Source organism: Heterodontus francisci, chromosome 2, assembly GCF_036365525.1.
Source record: "Heterodontus francisci isolate sHetFra1 chromosome 2, sHetFra1.hap1, whole genome shotgun sequence".
Classification (NCBI taxonomy): Eukaryota; Metazoa; Chordata; class Chondrichthyes; order Heterodontiformes; family Heterodontidae; genus Heterodontus; species Heterodontus francisci.
This window is the reverse complement of record NC_090372.1, coordinates 211,897,428-211,921,721: the sequence shown is the minus strand read 5'-3', so window position 1 is coordinate 211,921,721 and position 24,294 is coordinate 211,897,428. Positions and strand designations below refer to the sequence as shown.

At 45.8% G+C, this 24,294-nt stretch overlaps 1 protein-coding gene across 6 annotated transcripts in view; it reads left to right on the top strand.

Annotated features, from left to right (window-relative positions):
- The window catches only part of dlec1 (DLEC1 cilia and flagella associated protein), a 191,513-nt gene that overhangs the window by 55,432 nt on the left and 111,787 nt on the right, over positions 1-24,294 (top strand). For all 6 annotated transcript variants that reach the window (XR_010969485.1, XR_010969484.1, XR_010969483.1 and 3 more), the window contains exon 16: positions 5,026-5,188. Coding sequence is in view for 3 of the 6 variants with exons in the window: in XM_068015718.1 (XP_067871819.1) it covers positions 5,026-5,188 (163 nt within the window). In the remaining 3 variants the exon portion in view is untranslated. The remainder of the gene's footprint in view (positions 1-5,025; positions 5,189-24,294) is intronic.

Sequence of the window (24,294 nt, the reverse complement as noted above, 5' to 3'; positions counted from 1 at the left end):
GTGTGGCAGGGGGGTGGGAACCAGAGCAGTAGGACAGCAAGTGAAATAAATGAGGGGGAAGTAGTAAATAAGGCCAGTAAGACTAAGAGGAAGAGCAGGCAGAGAGATGTTGCAGAGCACAGCGGGACTGGTGGTCTGAAGTGCATTTGTTTCAATGCGAGAAGTATAACAGGTAAGGCAGATGAACTTAGAGCTTAGATTAGTACTTGGAACTATGATGTTGTTGCTATTACAGAGACTTGGTTGAGGGAAGGACAGGATTGGCAGCTAAATGTTCCAGGATTTAGAAGCTTCAGGCGGGATAGAGGGGGATGTAAAAGGGATGGGGGAGTTGCATTACTGGTTAAGGAGAATATCACAGCTGTACTGCGGGAGAACACCTCAGAGGGGTTGTGCAGGGAGGCAATATGGGTGGAGCTCAGGAATAGGAAGGGTGCAGTCACGATGTTGGGGGTTTTCTACAGGCCTCCCAACTGCCAGAGGGAGGTAGAGGAGCAGATATGTAGACAGATTTTGGAAAGATGTAAAGGTAACAGGGTTGTAGTGGTGGGTGATTTTAACTTCCCCTATATTGACTGGGACTCACTTAGTGTTAGGGGCTTGGATGGGGCAGAATTTGTAAGGAGCATCCAGGAGGGCTTCTTGAAACAATATGTAGATAGTCCAACTAGGAATGGGGCCGTACTGGACCTGGTATTGGGGAATGAGCCCAGCCAGGTGGTTGAAGTTTCAGTAGGGGAGCATTTCGGGAACAGTGACCATAATTCCATAAATTTTAAGGTACTTGTGGATAGGGATAAGAGTAGTCCTCGGGTGAAGGTGCTAAATTGGGGGAAGGCTAATTATAACAATATTAGGCAGGAACTGAAGAATTTAAATTGGGGGCGGCTGTTTGAGGGTAAATCAACATTTGACATGTGGGAGTCTTTCAAATGTCAGTTGATTAGAATCCAGGACCAGCATGTTCCTGTGAGGAAGAAGGATAAGTTTGGCAAGTTTCGGGAACCTTGGATAACGCGGGATATTGTGAGCCAAGTCAAAAAGAAAAAGGAAGCATTTGTAAGGGCTGGAAGGCTAGGAACAGATGAATCCCTTGAGGAATTTAAGACAGTAGGAAGGAACTTAAGCAAGGAGTCAGGAGGGCTAAAAGGGGTCATGAAAAGTCATTGGCAAACAGGATTAAGGAAAATCCCAAGGCTTTTTATACGTATATGAAGAGCAAGAGGGTAACTAGGGAAAGGGTTGGCCCGCTCAAGGACAGGGAAGGGAATCTATGTGTGGAGCCAGAGGAAATGGGTGAGGTACTAAATAAGTACTTCGCATCAGTATTCACCAAAGAGAAGGACTTGGTGGATGATGAGCCGAGGGAAAGGAGTGTAGATAGTCTCAGTCATCTCATTATCAAAAAGGAGGAGGTGTTGGGTGTTTTGCAAAGCATTAAGGTAGATAAGTCCCCAGGGCCTGATGGGATCTACCCCAGAATACTGAGGGAGGCAAAGGAAGAAATTGGTGGGGCCTTGACAGAAATCTTTGCATCCTCATTGGCTACAGGTGAGGTCCCAGAGGACTGGAGAATAGCCAATGTTGTTCCTTTGTTTAAGAAGGGTAGCAAGGATAATCCAGGCCGGTGAGCCTTACGTCAGTGGTATGGAAATTATTAGAGAGGATTCTTCAGGACAGGATTTACTCCCATTTGGAAACAAACAAACTTATTAGCGAGAGGCAGCATGGTTTTGGGAAGGGGAGATTGTGTCTCACTAATTTGATTGAGTTTTTTGAGGAAGTGACGAAGATGATTGATGAAGGAAGGGCAGTGGATGTTATCTATATGGACTTCAGTAAAGCCTTTGACAAGGTCCCTCATGGCAGACTGGTACAAAAGGTGAAGTCACATGGGATCAGAGGTGAGCTGGCAAGATGGCTACAGAACTAGCTCAGTCATAGAAGACAGAGGGTAGCATTGGAAGGGGGCTTTTCTGAATGGAGGGATGTGACTAGTGGTGTTCCGCAGGGATGCCTGCGGGACCTTTGCTGTTTGTAGTATATATAAATGATTTGGAGGAAAATGTAGCTGGTCTGATTAGTAAGTTTGCAGACGACACAAAGGTTGGTGGAGTTGCAGATAGTGATGAGGATTGTCAGAGGATACAGCAGGATGTAGATCGGTTGGAGACTTGGGCGGAGAAATGGCAGATGGAGTTTAATCCGGACAAATGTGAGGTAATGCATTTTGAAAGGTCTAATACAGGTGGGAAGTATACAGTAAATGGCAGAACCCTTGGGAGTATTGACAGGCAGAGAGATCTGGGCGTACAGGTCCACAGGTCTCTGAAAGTGGCAACGCCGGTGGATAAGGTAGTCAAGAAGGCATAAAGCATGCTTGCCTTCATCAGTCGGGGCATAGAGTATAAAAATTGGCAAGTCATGCTGCAGCTGTACAGAACTTTAGTTAGGCCACACTTAGAATATTGCGTGCAATTCTGGTCGCCACACTACCAGAAGGATGTAGAGGCTTTGGAGAGGGTACAGAAGAGGTTTACCAGGATGTTGCCTGGTCTGGAGGGCATTAGCTATGAGGAGAGGTTGGATAAACTCGGATTGTTTTCACTGGAACAACGGAGGTGGAGGGGTGACATGATAGAAGTTTACAAAGTTATGAGCTGCATGGACAGAGTGGATAGTCAGAAGCTTTTTCCCAGGGTGGAAGAGTCAGTTACTAGGGGACATAGGTTTAAGGTGAGAGGGGCAAAGTTTGGAGGGGATGTGCGAGGCAAGTTCTTTACACAGAGGGTGATGAGTGCCTGGAACTTGCTGCCGGGCGAGGTGGTGGAAGCAGGTACGATAGCGACGTTTAAGAGGCATCTTGACAAATACATGAATAGGATGGGAATAGAGGGATACGGTCCCCGGAAGTGCAGAAGGTTTTAGTTTAGGCAGGCATCAAGATCGGTGCAGGCTTGGAGGGCCGAATGGCCTGTTCCTGTGCTGTACTGTTCTTTGTTCTTTGAATAGTGGGTCAGATTGTGCATGGTCTTTGGAAGAGTGGGTCAGATTCTACAACTTGTCCAGGGTCTTTGGAAGAGTGGGTCAGATTCTACAACTTGGACAGGGACTGTGGAAGGTTGGGTCAGATTCTGCAGCTTGTACAGCGTCGATGGAGGAGTGGGTCAGCTTGTACAGGGTCTGTGGAAGAATGGGTCAGATTTTACAACTTGCACAGGGTCTGTGGAAGAATGGGTCAGCTTGTACAGGGTCTGTGGAAGAGTGAGCCAGCTTGTACACTGTCTATGGAAGAGTGGGTCAGATTGTACACGGACTGGGGAATAGTGGGTCAGATTGTACACTGACTGTGGAAGAGTGGGTCAGATTGTACACTGACTGTGGAAGAGTGGGTCAGATTGTACACTGACTGTGGAAGAGTGGGTCAGATTGTACACTGACTGTGGAAGAGTGGGTCAGATTGTACACTGACTGTGGAAGAGTGGGTCAGATTGTACACTGACTGTGGAAGAGTGGGTCAGATTGCACACTGACTGTGGAAGAGTGGGTCAGATTGCACACTGACTGTGGAAGAGTGGGTCAGATTGCACACTGACTGTGGAAGAGTGGGTCAGATTGCACACTGACTGTGGAAGAGTGGGTCAGATTGCACACTGACTGTGGAAGAGTGGGTCAGATTGCACACTGACTGTGGAAGAGTGGGTCAGATTGCACACTGACTGTGGAAGAGTGGGTCAGATTGCACACTGACTGTGGAAGAGTGGGTCAGATTGCACACTGACTGTGGAAGAGTGGGTCAGATTGCACACTGACTGTGGAAGAGTGGGTCAGATTGCACACTGACTGTGGAAGAGTGGGTCAGATTGCACACTGACTGTGGAAGAGTGGGTCAGATTGCACACTGACTGTGGAAGAGTGGGTCAGATTGCACACTGACTGTGGAAGAGTGGGTCAGATTGCACACTGACTGTGGAAGAGTGGGTCAGATTGCACACTGACTGTGGAAGAGTGGGTCAGATTGCACACTGACTGTGGAAGAGTGGGTCAGATTGCACACTGACTGTGGAAGAGTGGGTCAGATTGCACACTGACTGTGGAAGAGTGGGTCAGATTGCACACTGACTGTGGAAGAGTGGGTCAGATTGCACACTGACTGTGGAAGAGTGGGTCAGATTGCACACTGACTGTGGAAGAGTGGGTCAGATTGCACACTGACTGTGGAAGAGTGGGTCAGATTGCACACTGACTGTGGAAGAGTGGGTCAGATTGCACACTGACTGTGGAAGAGTGGGTCAGATTGCACACTGACTGTGGAAGAGTGGGTCAGATTGCACACTGACTGTGGAAGAGTGGGTCAGATTGCACACTGACTGTGGAAGAGTGGGTCAGATTGCACACTGACTGTGGAAGAGTGGGTCAGATTGCACACTGTCTTTGGAAGAGTGGGTCAGATTGTACACTGTCTTTGGAAGAGTGGGTCAGATTGTACACGGTGTCTGGAAGAGTGGGTCAGATTGTACACTGTCTTTGGAAGAGTGGGTCAGATTGTACACGGTGTCTGGAAGAATGTGTCAGATTGTACACGGTGTCTGGAAGAGTGGGTCAGATTGTACGCGGTCGATGGAAGAAGTGGATCAGATTGTACGCGGTCTCTGGAAGAGTGGGTCAGATTGTACGCGGTCTCTGGAAGAGTGGGTCAGATTGTACGCGGTCTCTGGAAGAGTGGGTCAGATTGTACACGGTCTCTGGATGTGTTGGTTAGCTCTTCCTCACAGAGAGTAATCAGTCCTTGGAATGGATCTTTGGAACTAAATTCATGCACAACTTGCCTTTGGAGAGTAAGGGAAAAATAAATGGGGTCTTAACCTATGGCTTAGACTGTTCATCCACCATCTTTGCAAACAGATTGAAGTAGTATTTTGGTGAGAATTTGGAAAGGGTAAAAATTATAAGTGGATTGCTTGTCTCAGTCGACTGTCAACCAACATACCCAACTTTTCTCTGTTTATTTTCCTCTTATCCTAGGCACTGGCCAGCAGGTTGCTCTGGATTTTATCTCTATCTCTGGTGGAGAGAGCTTAACTGCCCCAGGGGAATGTAGAGATGTAACAGCGGAACACTTTGTGCGCTTTGATGCTACCAACCCATGTGTTTATTCTCAGAAGTTGCTTACCCTCCGTAACGCTACGTAAGTATAATGGTCTCTGTTTATCTAATGTCTCAATAACAGAACAGTTAAAAGTTGGGCACTAGGCCCCAGTGTTACCAGCAGCTTCATGCTTGAATCAACAAACTGCTGTTGAGAAGAGTTGTCCTGTGGATGTTTATCCCATTATTACTGCACCTATTTGGAGGAAATTTGCGTATTAACTGACTTATGGCGAATCTCCTTGATAGTTTGCACAGCTTCCAAGGCAAATCCGCCAGAAACGTCTGTGCATTCATTTACAGAGAGCTCCACAGCCAAGCAAAAGACCAGCTCGCACATTTTTCCTGATTAATGCGCTGGAGTAGCGATGCCCCCAAAAATGTAGGTGCAGTGTAACCTGAAGTCACCTGATCTTGGAATAACTGAAATTCCTGGAATTTGATATTAATTTTTTTAGTGAATTAGAAAAAATGTTTTACTGAGACTTGCACTTTATGTAAACCACTTAAGTGTTGTCAGTCTCAGTGCACCCAATTTGTTCAGAAGGACTAAGCATCTGGAATGGCCTTCCCAATGAGTGCACCCCTTTAACACATAATAATGGGAAAAGGCAAGGAGCAACAGAGGCAAGAGGCTCTGAGAGAACTGGTCTTTTGCATGGTGGTGGAGCTATGTAAATGAGTGGTTGAAGGTCCTGGCGATGTTCCTTGATAGAGAGCACAGTGATGTTTCAACATAACTCTGGTGTAACTCCGTCATGCACACATTTCCTCAGAAACATTCCATGACAGAACACCACCCTGGTTGATTACTGATGGCACTGCATTTGCAATTGCATTTGTGGCTATTGCATTCTGGCGTCAGCAAATAAACTGAGCAGGAAGTTTGGGCATGTATTCCTGTTGGCAAGATAGGCTGAAAAACTGCTATAAGTTTTTTTTTCTGCTCATGGGATGTGACTGTTGCTGGCAAGGTCAGCAATTATTGCCCATCCATAATTGTCTTTGAGAAGGTGATGGGGTGCTGCTTTCTTGAACCACTGCAGGCCATGTGGTGTAGGTATGCCCACAATGCTGTTAGGGAAGGAGTTCCAGGGCTTTGACCCAGCAACAGTGAAGGAATGGCATTATATTTCCAAGTCAGGATGGTGTGTGACTTGGAGGGAAACTTGCAGGCGTTGGCGTTCCCCATGTATCTGCTGTCCTTGTCCTTCTAGATGGCTAGGTCGTGGGTTTGGAAGGTGCTGTTGAAGGTGGCTTGGCACGTTCCTGCAGTGCATCTTGTGGGTGGTACACACTGCTGCCACTGTGCATCGGATGTGGAGGGAGTGAATATTTAAGGTGGTGGGTGGGGTCCCAATCAAGCAGGCTGCTTTGGATGGTGTCGGGCTTCTTGAGTGTTGTTGGAGCTGCACCCATCCATGCAAGTGGAGAGTATTCCATCACATTCCTGACTTGTGCCTTGTAGATGGTAGACAATCTTTGGGGAGTCAGGAGGTGAGTTGCTCGCCACAGGATTGCTAGCCTCTGACCTACTCTTGTAGTCACAGTATTTATGTGGCTGGTCCAGTTCAGTTTCTGGTCAATGGTAACCCCCCAGGATGTTGATAGTGGGGGATTCAGCGATCATAATGCCGTTGAATGTCAAGGGGACATGGTTAGATTCTCTCTTGTTGGAGATGGTCATTACTTGCCACTTATCAGCCCAAGCCTGGATATTGTCCAGGTCTTGCTGCATTTCTACACGGACTGCTTCAGTATCTGAGGAGTCATGAATGGTACTGAACATTGTGCGATCATCAGCGAACATCCCTACTTCTGACCTTATGATTGAAGGAAGGTCATTGATGAAGCAGCTTAAGCTGGTTGGGCCTAGGACATTCGATTAATAAAAAATCTGGAATTAAAAGCTATTCCAGTTGTGACCATGAAACTATTGTCGATTGTTCTAAAAACCCATCTGGTTCTCTAATGTTCTATAGGGAAGGAAATCTGCTGTCCTTACCTGGTCTGGTCTACATGTGACTTCAGACCCACAGCAATGTGGTTGACTCTTAACTGCCCTCTGAAATGGCCTAGCAAGCCACTCAGTTGCATCAAAACCGCTATAAAGTTGAAGAAAAGGAATGAAACCAGACGGACCACCCGGCATCGACCTAGGCATTGGAAATGACAGCAGCAAACCCAGCCCTGCCAACCCTGCAAAGTCCTCCTTACTAACATCTGGGATCTTGTGCCAAAATTGGGAGAGCTGTCCCACAGACTAGTCAAGCAACAGCCTGACATAGTCCTTCTCATGGAATCATACCTTATAGACAATGTCCCAGCCACCATCACCATCCCTGGGTATGTCCTGTCCCACTGGCAGGACAGACCCACCAGAGGTGGCAGCACAGTGGTATACAGTTGGGAGGGAGTACCCATGGGTGTCCTCAACATTGACTCTGGACCCAATGAAGTCTCATGGCATCAGGTCAAACATGGGCAAGGAAACCTCCTGCTGATTATCACCTACCGCTCCCCTTCATAGAATCATAGAAAGTTTAAGACATGGAAAGACCACTTGGCCCATTGTGTCTGTGCCGGCCAAAAAACAATCCACCCATTCTAATCCCTCCTTCCAGCATTTGGTCCGTAGCCCTGCAGATTACAGCAGTTAAGGTACATATCCAGATTCCTTTTGAATGACTTGAGTGTTTCTGCCTCAACTACCCTTTCAGGCAGTGAGTTCCAGATCCCCACCACCCTTTGGGTGAAAAATTTTTTCCTCATCTCCCCTCTAATTTTTCTACCAATCACTTTAAATCTATGTCCCCCTAGTCACTGCCCTCTCTGCTAAGGTGAATGGGCCCATCACCCCACTCTATCCAGACCCCTCAAAATTTTATACATTTCAATCAGATCTCCCCTCAGCCTTCTCTGTTCCTAGGAGAACAACCCCAGCCTATCCAATCTTTCCTCATCGCTGTATTTTTCCAGTCCTGGCTACGTCCTCGTAAATCTCCACTGTAGCCTTTCTAGTGCAATTACATCCTTTCTGTAATGTGGTGGCCAGAACTGCACACTATACTCAAGCTGTGGCCTAACCAATGAGTTATACAATTTCAGCATTACCTCCTTGCTCTTGTATTCTATACCTGGGCTAATAAAGGAAAGGATTCCATATAGCTTCTTCACCATCTTATCAACCTGTCCTGCTATCTTCAGGGATCTGTGGACATTTATTCCAAGGTCCCTCACTTCCTCTACACTTCTCAGTATTTTCCCATTAATCACATATTCCTTTGCCTGGTTTGACCTCCCCTAGTGCATCACCTCACACTTCTCTGGGTTGAATTCCATTTGCCACTTTTCTGCCCATCTGACCAGACCATCAATACCTTCCGGCAGCCAACAGCCATTCTCCTCGCTATCTACCACATGACCAATCTTTGTGTCGTCTGCAAACTTCTTGATCATGGCCCCTAAATTTACGTCCAAATCGTTAATATATACCACAAAAGACAGGGGACCCAGTACTGTGGAACATTACTGGAAGCAGCCCTTCAGTCGCATAAACACCTGTCAACAATTACCCTTTTTTTTCCTGCCGCTGAGCCAATTTAGTATCCACCTTACTGCATTTCCCTGGATCCCATGGGATTTTATTTTTTTAATCAGTCTGCCATGTGGGACCTTGTCAAAAGCCTTGCTAAAATCCATGTAGACCACATCAACTGCACTACCCTCATCTATCTTCCTTGTTACTTCTTCAAAATATTCGATCAAGCTGGTCAAACAAGATCTCTCCTTAACAAATCTATGCTGACTATCCTTGATTAACCTGTGCCGTTCTAAGTGACAGTTATTATTCCAATAATTTGCTCACTACTGAGGTTAGACTGACTGGCCTGTAATTATTCAGTCCTTGGCTGATGAATCAGTGCTTCTCCACGTTGAACACCAATTGGAAGAAGTACCGAGGATAGCAAGGGCACAGAATGTACTCTGGGTGGGGGACTTTAATGTCCATCACCAAGAGTGACTCAGTATCAACACTACTGACCGAGCTGGCCGAGTCCTAAAGGACATAGTTGCTAGACTGGATCTGCAGCAGGTGGTGAGGGAACCAACAAAAGGGAAAAACTACTTGACCTCGGTCCTCACCAATCTACCTGGCGCAGATAAGTCTCTCCAAGGCAGTTTTTGTCGGAGTGATCACCATACAGTCCTTGCAGAGACTAAGTCCCATCTTCGCATTGAAGATACCCACCATCGTGTTGTGTGGCACTAACACCGTGCCAAATGGGATAAATTTTGAACAGATCTAGCAACTCGAAACTGGGCATCCATGAAGTGCTGTCGGCCATCAGCAGCAGCAGAATTGCATTCAACCACAATCTGTAATCTCATGGCCCGGCATATCTCCCACTCTACCATTATCATCAAGTCGGGGGACCAACCCCGGTTCAGTGAAGTATGCAGGAGGGCATGCCAGGAGAAGCACCAGGCATTCCTAAAAATGAGGTGTCAGCCTGGTGAAGCTACAACACAGCATGCCAAACAGTGGATGCAGCATGCGATGGACGGGGCTAAGCGATCCCACAACCAACGGATCAAATCTAAGCTCTGCAGTCCTGCCACATCCAGTCATGAATGGTGGTGGACAATTAAACAACTAACAGGAGGAAGAGGCTCCACAAATATCCCCATCCTTAATGATAGGGGAGCCCAGCACATCAGTGCAAAAGACAAGGCTGAAGCATTTGCATCCATCTTAAGCCAGAATTGCTGAGTGGATGATCCATCTTGGCCTCCTCCTGAAGTCCCCAGTATCACAGATGCCAGTCTTCAGCCAATCTGATTCACTCCACATGATAACAAGAAACACCTGAAGGCACTCGATACTGCAAAGGCTATGGGCCCTGACAACATTACAGCAATAGTTCTGAAGATGCTGGAAATCTGAAATAAAAACTAAGTGCTGGAAATACTCAACAGGTCAGGCAGCATCTGTGAAGAGAGAAGCAGAGTTAACATTTCAGGTCTGTGACCTTTCATCAGAACTGGCAAATGGTAGACAAGCAGGAGGTTTTAAGCAAGTGAAGGTGGGGTGGGGGGAGTTGGCGGGGAAGAAAACAAAAGGGAAGGTGGGTGATAGGCAGAGGGCAGGTGAGATTAAATAACAAAGATGTAATGGGACAAAGGCAAAGAGAGTGTGGTGAAAGACAAAGCATTAGTCCAGAGAGAGTGTTAATAGCAGAATAATGAGCAGCTCTGTCCAAAAGCACAACATGAAAAACCAAGTTTAAAAATAAAACAAAATAATTTTATAAAAATTAAAATAGGGCCGGTCATGCTCTGAAATTGTTGAACTCAATGTTGAGTCCGGAAGGCTGCAGCGTGCCTAATTGAAAGATGAGTTGCTGCTCCTTGAGCTTGCATTGATGTTCTTTGGAACACTGCAGCAGGCCAAGGACAGAAATGTGGGCATGAGAGCAAGGTGGTGAGTTGAAATGGCAAGCAACCAAAAGCTCGGGGTCATGCTTTCGGACTGAGCAGAGGTGTTCTGCAAAGCGGTCACCCAATCTGCATTTGGTCTCCCAGTGTAAAGGAGTGAGCATTGTGAGCAGCGAATACGGTATACTAAATTGAAAGAAGTACAAGTAAATCACTGCTTCACCTGGTGTTTGGGGCCTTGGATGGTGAGCAGAGAGGAGATAAAAGGGCAGGTATTACACCTCCCGTGATTGATGTGGATAGTACGGAAGACTTGTGCTCCAGAACTAGCCGCACCCACTACCCAAGCTGTTCCAGTATAGCTACAACACTGGCATCTAACCGGCAATGTGCCCAAATATATCCTGCACACAAAAAAGAGGACAAATCCAACCTGGCCAAATACCGCCCGATCAGTCTACTCTGAATTATCAGCAACGTGATGGAAGGGGTCGTTGACAGTGCTATCAAGCGGCACTTGCTTAGCAATAACCTGATCAGTGACGCTCAGTTTGGGTTCTACCAGGGCCCTGAGCTCCTGACCTCGCTACAGCCTTGGTCCAAACATGGGCAAAAGAGCTGAACTCCAGAGGTGAGGCGAGAGTGACTACCCTTGACATCAAGGAAGCATTTGACGAAGTATGATAGCAAGGATCCCGAGAAAAACTGGAGCCAATGAGAATCGGGGAAAGACTCTCCACTGGTTGGGGTCATACCAAGCACAAAGGAAGATGGTTGTGGTTGTTGGAGGTCAATCATCTCTGTCCCAGGACATCACTGCAGGAGTTTCTCAGGGTAGTGTCCTAGGCCCAACCATCTTCAGCTGCTTCATCAATAACCTTTCCTCCATCATGAGGTCAGAAGTGGGGATGTTCACTGATGATTGCACAATGTTCAGCACCATTCGCAACTCCTCAGATACTGAAGCAGCCCATGTCCAGGTGCAGCAAGACCTGGACAATATCCAGGCTTGGGCTGATAAGTGACAAGTAACCTTTGTGCCACACAAGTGCCAGGCAATGATCATCTCAAACAAGAGAGAATCTAACCATCTTCCCTTGACATTCAATGGCATTTCCATCGCAGAATCCCCCACTATCAGCATCCTAGGGGTTACCATTGAGCAGAAACTGAACTGGACCAGCCATATAAATAGCAGGTCAGAGGCTGGGAATTCTGTGACGAGTAACTCACCCCCTGACTCCCGAATGCCTGTCCACCATCTACAAAACACAAGTTAGGAGTGTGATGGAATACTGTGCACTTAACTGGATGTGTGCAGCTCCAACAACACTCAAGAAGCTCAACACCATCCAGTTCAAAGCAGCCCACTTGATTGGCACCCCATCCACCACCTTCAACATTCACTCCCTTTACCACCGACACACAGTGGCAGCAGTGTGTACTATGTACAAGATTCACTACAGCAACTCACCAAGGCTCCTTCCAAAGCACCTTCCAAACCCACGGCCTCTAGCACCTAGAAGGACAAGGGCAGCAGATACATGGGAACACCACCACCTGCAAGTTCTCCTCCAAGCCTGACTTGGAACTATATCGCAGTTCCTTCACTGTCGCTGGGTCACAATCCTGGAACTCCCTTCCTAACAGCACTGTTGGTGTACCTACACCCCAGAGATTACAACGGTTTAAGAAAGCAGCTCACCACCGCCTTCTCAAGGGAAATTAGGAATGGGCAATAAATGCTGGCCTAGCCAGTGATGCCCACATCCCATGAACGAATAAAAAAAAAAAAAATTCTGTCCAGATCTATTCTTATCCCAGTTAATTATTCTTACTCTCGATTGTTCTTTGTCCTGTCCCGTAGCAAACCTAAACTCTAAACCTGATCACTGTCCCCTAAATGTTCTCCCACTGATATTTGATCAACTTCGCCCACCTCATACCAGGGTTTTGCCTGGGTTTTTTCTCCTCATTGACACATGGTGATCCTGTACATGTAGACTTCAGATGAGGACATAATTGGATGCGATAGTGATACCTCTCTCAGTTGAACAGCCTTCCGACAGTTAATGTCAAGGCTCACTCATGCAAAATGGCCACTTTGATGATACAGGGAAAGGCTGCTGGTATCTGGGGAACACCAGTTTTCAGAAGAGTCAGTGAGAATTGCGGAAGTGGGGGAATGAACACAATGTATAGAGGAACAGCGTAACTTTAAGATTGTAATCAATATGGCAGCTGTTGTATTCTCAGTGTTTGTGTGCATCTGCAAGCATCAAAATTTAGCTCTTATACTCTAGTTAAGGCAGGCTTTATAACTTGACTGGTATCCTAAGAGTATTGGATTAAAGAGGTGAACTGTGCTGAGTATCAAGTACTCCAGATCAAGTAAAACCTTTGTTTACTCGCTCACAAGACGGGAGTCCTGAACTCATTAGGAACTGGGCTGATATTTAATGAATACCACTTGATTTATCTTGTCTTTTCTCTGACTCTTTTCAACATCTGTAGTATCCTTTGGCCTTTCCCTTAGGCTTCTTAATAAAGATTAATTTCACACATATAAAAGCATTAGTGAATCAACTGGTGGATCTTGTGGCCTTTAGCCTTCGAAAGTAAAAGACTCTTCCCTTCCTTCCCCTTCCCAAATGCACAAACACCACACGCACACAGTTCAAAACTGTTTTTATAGGAACTATTGGCCAAAAAAAGACCAAGGTCCATGTCACTTGCCTTTGACCGTTTCAAATTAAAATTAAAGTATATTTTCCTTACAAGCCAAAGAAAATGTTGATAACAGCATATAGAATGCAAAGTTCTTGGAGTTCATTTCCAGAGAAATAGATGACAAAAGCAGGGAGCTAAGGTTAAATGAAACAACAATTGGAGTACTGTGGGCAGTTCTGGTCTCCTTGGTTCAGTGGAAGCATTCTTGCCTCTGAATGAAAAAGGTTGTGGGTTCAGGTCACACTCCAGAGACTTGAGCACATAATCTAGGTTGACACTCCAGTGCAGTATTGAGAGTGTGCTGCATGTTGAAGGTGCCGTGTTTCAGATGAGATGTTAAACTGAGGGCCCATCTGCCCTCTCAGGTGGACATAAAATATTCTATGACGACGCTATTCAATAAACAGCAGTTGAGTTCTCCTCAGTGTCCTGGGCAATATTTATTCCTTAACCAATCTTGTTAAAACACAGATTAACGGGTCATTATTTCATTGCTGTTTGTGACCTTGCTTCTTGCTAATTGGCTTCAACATTTCCCTACATTACAACAGTAACTAGATCTCAAAAGCATTTCATTGGCTGTGGAGCGCTTTGCGACATTGTGAAAGATGCTATATAAATGCAAGTCTTTTCTTTTCACACTACAAAAGGATATTGAAGCACTCGAGGGCCGCATGGTCACCTCTGGTGAGCTCACAATTCAACCCTTGGACCTTATTCATATATACTCCTAGCAACATTACCTGCAAGCATGGTTGAAACTTTCATATGTATGTCACCATTGCCCAGCATTTCTTCTCCACTGTCATTCTTGAGTGACAACTTGGCTCAACAGGTAGTCACCTCAAATATAGCATCATAGGTTCAAGCCCCTTTCCAATCTTGAGACATGTTCTAGGGCAGGGTTGTCCAACCTTTTCGGGCAGAGGGCTGCATTGTGATTTTTACTCGGCAATGGGGATTGGTGAGAAAATTTCAAAAGATAAAGGTATTAAAAATGTATCTTACTAATAAAAACAACAAATGTGCATTTTTGTGAAGAAGCTTTAAATGAGGAGACTAATTTATTGACTTACTTTCTCATCATTATATTGAAAACTGATTTAGTGACATACCTGGCATTGTTTTTGCTTTAATAAGGAGTCAATCTCTGCCCACACATTTGACGTAGCGATGCAGAGTATTCTGGATAGATGTCCACTTTTCAAGAGAAAACTTGATCTCTCTTCCCCCTCTCCCCTTGCTCTGAGTGTGTGTGTGTGTGTGTGTCTTGTTCTCTCTTCGCTCCCCTCAAGGACTAGGGGACACAGATTGAAAGTTTTGTGCAAAAAATGCAGGGGAATATGAGGAAGCACTTTTTTACACAGTGGGTGGGAGCAATTTGAAACCCGCTGCCCACAAAGGTGGTGGAAGTGGAGACGATCAATTACTTCAAGAGGAAGTTGGATGGCCACCTGAAAGAATAGACTTGCAGGGCTACGGGGATTGAGCTAGGAAGTGGGACTGACTGCATAGCTGCATGGAGAGCCGGCATGGGTTCGATGGACTGAACGGCCTCCTTCTGTGCTGTAAGTAAATGACTCTTTGACTCTCTCTTTTCCCCCCCCCTCCCCTCTCTGTTGCTCTCTCTCTCCCTCCTCTGTCTGTATCTCTGTCTCCCTTTCCCCCCTCTCTTTGTCTTCCTCCCCCCCCCTCTCTCTGTCCCTCTCCACCCCCCCTTCTCTCTGTATCTCTCCCCCTCCCCTCTCTCCACCCCCATATCTCCAATGTTCCCCACTCCCTGCTCAGTGTTACCTGGACTCTCCGTCCCCGTCCCCCCCACTTCTGTTACCCCTCTGTCTGTGTCTCTTCCCCCCTCTCCCCTTTCTCTCTCTGTCCCCTCCCCCTCTATCTCTCTCTCTCTCTGTCCCCACCTCTGTCTCTCTCCCTCCCCCCTCTCTGTTCCTCCATCTCCCTGTCTCTCTCTCACAGTTTCAGAGAATGGAACGCTCTTTTAAAGTTCTTTTAAAAGTCAGTTCTTTTAAAAAAGATCGTGTTCAGATCAGAGCCGACAGCCACTGACATCGGGAACAGCCGTTTCTTAACAGACTTGGGGTTCCGGCGGGTTCAGACCTTTTTTTTTTAAAACACACCTGCCGGGAAAACCTGAGTCTGTTGAGAAACGGCTGTTCCCGATGTCAGTGGCTGTCGGCTCTGAAAATGACCACGATCGTTTTTAAAAGAATTGACTTTTAAAGGAACTTAAAAAGAGCATTCAACTCTCTGCAACTGTGTGAGAGTCAGCAGCTGTCACCTGTGAAACTGACAGCACCACAGTTTAAAAACCGGACTGACAAAGGGAAATTTCTCATCTCCAGTCACGGTGAGGATGAGTAACGGCCCCAGGAGCAGTTTACATCCGCAGGCTGGAAGGAAACGTTCAGAGGGTCGCACCCTGGCCCGTGGGCCGTATGTTGGACAAGCCCGCTCTAGCGTAACATTTTGCCTAGGGAGTGCTGTATTGTCGAGGTTCTGTCTTTCAGATGATCCAGGGGTCATTTACCTGTTCAGGTGGACGTAAAAGATCCGATAGTACTATCTGAAGAAGAACTGGAGTTCTCCAGGTGTCCTGGTCAACATTCATTCCTCTTTCAACACCACCAAAACAGATCACTGGACCATTTATTTTATTTGCTGTTTAAACAAAGAACAAAGAAAATTACAGCACAGGAACAGGCCCTTCGGCCCTCCAAGCCTGCGCCGATCCAGATCCTCTATCTAAACATGTCGCCTATTTTCTAAGGGTCTGTATCTCTTTGCTTCCTGCCCATTCATGTATCTGTCTAGACACATCTTAAAGACGCTATTGTGCCCGCGTCTACCACCTCCGCTGGCAACGTGTTCCAGGCACCCACCACCCTCTGCGTAAAGAACTTTCCACGCATATCCTCCCTAAACTTTACCCCTCTCACTTTGAACTCGTGACCCCTAGTAATTGAATCCCCCACTCTGGGGGAAAAAGCTTCTTGCTATCCACCCTGTCGATACCTCTCATGATTTTGTACACCTCAATCAGGTCCCCCCTCAACCTCCGTCTTTCTAATGAAAATAATCCTAATCTACTCAACCTCTCTTCATAGCTAGCACCCTCCATACCAGGCAACATCCTGGTGAACCTCCTCTGCACCCTCTCCAAAGCATCTACATCCTTTTGGTAATGTGGCGACCAGAACTGCACGCAGTATTCCAAATGTGGCCGAACCAAAGTCTTATACAACTGTAACATGACCTGCCAACTCTTGTACTCAATACCCCGTCCGATGAAGGAAAGCATGCCGTATGCCTTCTTGACCACTCTATTGACCTGCGTTGCCACCTTCAGGGAACAATGGACCTGAACACCCAAATCTCTCTGTACATCAATTTTCCCCAGGACTTTTCCATTTACTGGATAGTTCACTCTTGAATTGGATCTTCCAAAATGCATCACCTCGCATTTGCCCTGATTGAACTCCATCTGCCATTTCTCTGCCCAACTCTCCAATCTATCTATATTCTGCTGTATTCTCTGACAGTCCCCTTCACTATCTGCTACTCCACCAATCTTAGTGTCGTCTGCAAACTTGCTAATCAGACCACCAATACCTTCCTCCAAATCATTTATGTATATCACAAACAACAGTGGTCCCAGCAGGGATCCCTGTGGAACACCACTGGTCACACGTCTCCATTTTGAGAAACTCCCTTCCACTGCTACTCTCTGTCTCCTGTTGCCCAGCCAGTTCTTTATCCATCTAGCTAGTACACCCTGGACCCCATGCGACTTCGCTTTCTCCATCAGCCTACCATGGGGAACCTTATCAAACGCCTTACTGAAGTCCATGTATATGACATCTACAGCCCTTCCCTCATCAATCAACTTTGTCACTTCCTCAAAGAATTCTATTAAGTTGGTAAGACATGACCTTCCCTGCACAAAACCATGTTGCCTATCACTGATAAGCCCATTTTCTTCCAAATGAGAATAGATCCTATCCCTCAGTATCTTCTCCAGCAGCTTCCCTACCACTGACGTCAGGCTCACCGGTCTATAATTACCTGGATTATCCCTGCTACCCTTCTTAAACAAGGGGACAACATTAGCAATTCTCCAGTCCTCCGGAACCTCACCCGTGTTTAAGGATGCTGCAAAGATATCTGTTAAGGCCCCAGCTATTTCCTCTCTCGCTTCCCTCAGTAACCTGGGATAGATCCCATCCAGACCTGGGGACTTGTCCACCTTAATGCCTTTTAGAATACCCAACACTTCCTCCCTCCTTATGCCGACTTGACCTAGAGTAATCAAACATCTGTCCCTAACCTCAACATCCGTAATGTCCCTCTCCTCGGTGAATACCGATGCAAAGTACTCGTTTAGAATCTCACCCATTTTCTCTGACTCTACGCATAATTTTCCTCCTTTGTCCTTGAGTGGGCCAATCCTTTCTCTAGTTACCCTCTTGCTCCTTATATATGAATAAAAGGCTTTGGGATTTTCCTTAACCCTGTTTGCTAAAGATATTTCATGACCCCTTTTAGCCCTCTTAATTCCTCGTTTCAGATTGGTCCTACATTCCCGATATTCTTCCAAAGCCTCATCTTTCTTCAGCCTCCTAGACCTTATGTATGCTTCCTTTTTCCTCTTAGCTAGTCTCACAATTTCACCTGTCATCCATGGTTCCCTAATCTTGCCATTTCTATCCCTCATTTTCACAGGAACATGTCTCTCCTGCACGCTAATCAACCTCTCTTTAAAAGCCTCCCACATATCAAATGTGGATTTACCTTCAAAGAGCTGCTCCCAATCTACATTCCCCAGCTCCTGCCGAATTTTGGTATAGTTGGCCTTCCCCCAATTTAGCACTCTTCCTTTAGGACCACTCTCGTCTTTGTCCATGAGTATTCTAAAACTTACGGAATTGTGATCACTATTCCCAAAGTAGTCCCCTACTGAAACTTCAACCACCTGGCCGGGCTCATTCCCCAACACCAGGTCCAGTATGGCCCCTTCCCGAGTTGGACTATTTACATACTGCTCTAGAAAACCCTCCTGGATGCTCCTTACAAATTCTGCTCCATCTAGACCTCTAACACTAAGTGAATCCCAGTCAATGTTGGGAAAATTAAAATTTCCTATCACCACCACCCTGTTGCTCCTACATCTTTCCATAATCTGTTTACATATTTGTACCTCTATCTCACGCTCGCTGTTGGGAGGCCTGTAGTACAGCCCCAACATTGTTACCGCACCCTTCCTATTTCTGAGTTCTGCCCATATTGCCTCACTGCTCGAGTCCTCCATAGTGCCCTCCTTCAGCACTGCTGTGATATCCTCTTTGACCAGTACTGCAACTCCTCCACCCCTTTTACCTCCCTCTCTATCCCGCCTGAAGCATCAATATCCTAGGATATTTAGTTGCCAATCATGCCCTTCCCTCAACCAAGTCTCAGTAATAGCAATAACATCATACTCCCAGGTACTAATCGAAGCCCTAAGTTCATCTGCCTTACCTACTACACTTCTTGCATTAAAACAAATGCACCTCAAACCACCAGTCCCTTTGCGTTCATCATCTGCTCGCTGTCTACTCTTTCCCTTAGTCACGCTGACTTCATTATCTAGTTCCTTACAGGCTTTAGTTACTACCTCCTTACTGTCCACTGATCTCCTCATTTGGTTCCCATCCCCCTGCCACATTAGTTTAAACCCTCCCCAACAGCGTTAGCAAAAGCACCCCCAAGGACATTGGTTCCAGTCCGGCCCAGGTGTAGACCGTCCAATTTGTAATAGTCCCACCTCCCCCAGAACCGGTCCCAATTTCCCAAAAATCTGAACCCCTCCCTCCTGCACCATCTCTCAAGCCATGCATTCATCCTGACTATTCTTTCATTTCTGCTCTGATTATCATGTGGCACTGGTAGCAATCCTGAGATTACTACCTCTGAGGTCCTACTTTTTAACTTGGCTCCTAACTCCCTAAATTCTGCTTGTAGGACCTCATCCCGTTTTTTACCTATATCATTGGTGCCTATGTGCACAACGACAACTGGCTGTTCACCCTCCCCTTTCAGAATGTTCTGCAGCCGATCTGTGACATCCCTGACCCGTGCACCTGGGAGGCAACATACCATTCGGGAGTCTCGTTTTCGACCACAGAACCGTCTATCTACTCCCCTTACAATTGAATCCCCGATGACTATAGCCCTTCCACTCTTTTTCCCGCCCTTCTGAACAGCAGAGCCAGCCACGGTGCCATGAACCTGGCTACTGCTGCCTTCCCCTGGTGAGCCATCTCCCTCAAAAGTAGTCAAAACGGTATACCTGTTTTGGAGGGAGATGGCCGCAGGGGACACCTGCGTTGCCTTCCTGCTCTTGATCTGCCTTTTGGTCACCCATTCCCTTATTCCCTCAGCAATATTAATCTGCAGTGTGACCAATTCGCTAAACGTGCTATCCACGACCTCCTCAGCATCGCGGATGCTCCAAAGTGAGTCCATCCGCAGCTCCAGAGCCGTCATGCGGTCGAACAAGAGCTGCAGCTGGACACACTTCCAGCACGTGAAGGAGTCAGGGACATCAGCCGTGTCCCTGAGCTCCCACATTGAGCAAGAGGAGCATAACACGGGTCTGAGATCTCCTGCCATTTTTAATCTTAAGCTTAACTTAGTCTTAACTTTGATAAATGAAAAAGGAACAAAAAGTTTTTACCAATCACACGGAAAAAAATAAATAAATAGAAAAAGCCTTACCTTATCTACACACCACCGAGTCCTTTTTTTTTGGTTAGAGGAGGAGGGCGGGTGGGAGACACTACAAGTGTAGTGTCTCGGGTTCAGCTGCTGCCCAAATATATAGGACTTACTTACCCAGCTGCCACCTCACTCTCCCTGTCGCCGCTGCAAAAAGAAACTGCCGAAACAAAAAGGTAAGTTTATATAAGTTGTAAACTCACTTACCCAGCTGCCACCTCGCTCTCCCTGTTGCCGCTGCAAAACAAAAAAGCAAAAAAAAAGTTTGTGAGACTGTGGTGCGTTCACTATATGCCAGTTAGTTTAACATCAGCGGTTGGTAAGGTTTTAGAAACAAAAATCAGTGAAAATATCAATGGACACTTAGAGAGGTTTGAGTTAATTAAGGATAGACAGCATAGATTTGTAAAAGACAGATCATGCTTGATGAATCTAATTGAATTTTTTAATGAAATAACAGAGAAGGTTGATGAAGGGAATGCAGTGGATGTTGTTTATATGGATTTTAAGAAAGCATGTGATAAGGTACCACATAAAAGGCTGATTAACAAAATTGACACTCATGGAATTGGAGGGTCGGTGTTCAATTAGATAAAAAAATTGGCTTAAGGACAGAAATCAGTGAGTCGTAGTAAATGGTTGTTTTTCAGAATGGAGGATGGTAGACAGTGGTGTTCCCCAAGGGTCAGTGCTGGGACCACTTTTTCTTTGCGATATATGAATGACTTGGATCTTGGAATACAGAGGAGAATCTCAAAATTTGCTGATGAACCAAACTTGGAGGTATGGCAAACAGTGAGGATGATATGAACCGACTGCAACAGGACATAGTTAGGCTAGCAGAATGAGCAGAAAGGTGGCAGATGTGCATCGATCTTTGAAGGTGGCAGGACATATCGAGAGGGTGGTTAGTAAAGCAAATGGGACCTGGGGTTTTATTAATAGTGGCAATGAGTACAAAAGCAGGGAAGTTAGGCTGAACCTTTTGAGAGGGTGCAGAGGAGACTTACTAGAATGGTTCCCGAGGTGGAGGATTTTAGTCACAAGGTTAGTTTGGAAAAGCTGGTTTTGTTCTCCTTAGAACAAAGGAGATTGAGGGGAGATTTAATAGAAGTGTATAAGATTATGACAGGCTTAGATAAGTTAGACAAGGAAAAACTGTTCCCATTAACTAATGGTACAAGGACTAGGGGACACAGATTGAAAGTTTTGGGCAAAAGATGCAGGGGGAATATGAGGAAGCACTTTTTTACGCAGCGGGTGGTAATGACCTGTAACTTGCTGCCCACAAGGGTGGTGGAAGAGGAGATGATCAATGACTTCAAGAGGAAGTTGGATGGCCACCTGAAAGAAATAGACCTGCAGGATCAAGCCAGGGAGTAGGACTGACTGTGTAGCTCCGTAGAGAGCTGGCATGGACTTGATGGGCTGAAAGGCCTTCCTCTGTGCCGTAAATGACTCTATAATTCTGACTCCCCAGGCATCAGTGTTAGGACCCTTGCTTTTCTTGATGTATATTAATAACACAGACTTGCGTGGCGAGTTTCAGAATTTGCGGATGAGACAACACTTGGAAATATTGTGAACTGTGAGGAGAATCGGGATAAACTTCAAGAGATCATAGACAGGATGATGTAATGGGCAGACAAGTGGCAAATGAAGTTTAATGCAGAGCAGTGTGAAATGATACACTTAGGTCGGAAGAATGAGGAGAGGCAGTATAAATTAAAGGGTACAGGAGCAGAGGGACCTGGGGTATAGGTGTACAAATCATTAAAGGTGGCAGGGCAGGCTGAGAAAGCAGTTAATAAAGCATCCTGGGCTTTATAAATAGAGGCATAGAGTACAAAAACAAGGAAGTTATGATAAGCCTGTATAGAACACTGGTTCAGCCTCAACTGGAGTATCGTGTCCAGTTCTGGACAGTTCACTTTAGGAAGGATGTGAAGGCATTCAAGACGGTGCAGAAAAGATTCACAAGAATGGTTCCAGGGATGAGGAAGTTCAGTTACATGGATCGGTTGTAGAAGCTGAGTCTGTTCTCTTTGGAGAAGAGAAGATTTAGAGGAGATTTGATAAAGGTGTTCAAAGACATGAGGAGTCTGGACAGAATAGATAGGGAGAAACTGTTCCCATTGGCTGAAGGATGGAGAACCAGAGGGCATCGATTTAAGGTGATTGGCAAAAGAAGCAACGGTAACATGAGGGAAAACTTTTTTACGCAGCAAGTGGTTAGAATCTGGAATGCACTGTCTGAGAATGTGTTGGTGGCGTATTTAATTGAGGTTTTCAAAAGAGAATTGGATAATTATCTGAAGAGAAACATTTACAGGACTCCGGGGAAAATGCCAGGCAGTGGGACTAGGTGAGTTGCTCTTGCAGAGAGCCAGCATGGACATGATGGGCTAAATGGTCTCCTCCTGTGCTATAACCGTTCTATGATTCTATACAAGGGAGGCTAAAAGAGAATAAAAGGAGGATTAAAAAATGAAACTCCTGTTGATGAATAAGGCTGAGGTCAGCCCTGCTGCAGACAGAGCAAAATGTTTAGTAAAGATATGGTAACAGATGAGAAACAACATTTTGAAAGGATTCAGCTACAGGAGCTGAATTTGTGCTAATGATCCTAGTATTGAAACTGGGGAGGTCTATTGCCAGATGTTGATGGATTGTAATAATACAGCCACAACAGCAACTTGCATTTATACAACTTCACAGATTACATAACACCTCCAATATGATAAAACGTCCCAAGGTGCTTCAGAGGAGAATTGTGAAACAAAATTTGATTCTGAGCCAATGATCCATTTGCTAATGTTATTGTTGTTACATTTCAGTTCCCATTCATTCCCAATGTATAGAATTCTAATGAACTAATCCACTTCCCATTCACTCCAAATGTATAGAACTCCAGTGAACTAATCCACTTCCCATTCGCTCTCAATGTACAGAATTTCAGAGAGCCAAATCACTTTTTATTTGTTCTCAATATTTAGAATTCCAATGGATAATCCATTTGCTATTCACTTACGTTGTATAGACTTCCCCTATCAATACTGTGCCTCTGATCAATGTCCTTGCATGTTCTATTTTACCCAGATATAGAAGTGGGACATTTTAAGCCTTGCCCCTCCGCCCGCAGAAACTAGATGGGGAGCAGTTCAGAAGGTTCTGTGCTGTATAACTCTATGACTCTTAAGACGAGAGAGGGGTGCTTTTAATGACCAGGCACCTCCTTTCTCCTGGGCAATTTGTGTCAGCACGTCAGCCATGTGGCAGGCTAATAAAGTGCAATTTAAAACCATGTGCAGGAACAGAGAAACCCGAGGGTCTACATAGATAAATCTTTGAAAGTGATAGAACCTGTTGGTGCAGGTTAACACATATAGGATCCATAATTTTATAAACAGATGGATAGAGTACAAAAGCAAGGAAGCTAAACCTTTATAAGACACTGGTGAGCCCCCAGCTGGAGGATTGTGTCCAATTCTGGGCATCACACTTGAACAAGGATATCTAGACCTTGGAGAGGGTGCAGAGGAGATTTACTAGAATGTTGCCAGGGATGAGGACCTTCTGATACGTGGAGACTCCAGAGAGGTTAGGGTTGTTCTCCTTAGAGCAGGGAAGGCTAAGGGAAGATCTAATAGAGGTGTTTATAATTATGACGGATTTTGTTAGCCTAAGTAATGAAAAACTGTTTCCCGTGGCAGAAGGGTTGGTAACCAGAGGACACAGATTTAAAATAATTGGCTGAAGAACCAGAGGGGAGATGGGAATGTTCTTCTACTCAGTGAGTTCTTATAATCTGGAATGCACTGCCTGAAAGGGTGATGGAAGCCAATTCAGTAGTAACTTTCAAAAAGGAAGTGGATATATACTTGAAATTGAAATATTTGCAGGGAAAGAGCCGGGGGTGGGGGTGGGGGTAGGTGTGGAATGGGACTAATTGGAAAGCTCTTTCAAAAAGCTGGCACAGGCACGATGGGCCAAATGGCCTCTTCCTGTGCTGTAAGATTCTGTGAAAACAGCCCTCTAACATATTCAAAGCTCATGTGAACAATGTCTTTTTTCGTGAAGTATGAGGGGGTGCCTTGGGGCCTTTGGATTCGTACCCCAGTATGAGTTAGGAGAGGAAAGGGATTTTGTTTTTTTGTTCAGGTCGTGAGGTACAGCTAAATCATCTCACAGCCGTAAAACAAGTCCTGT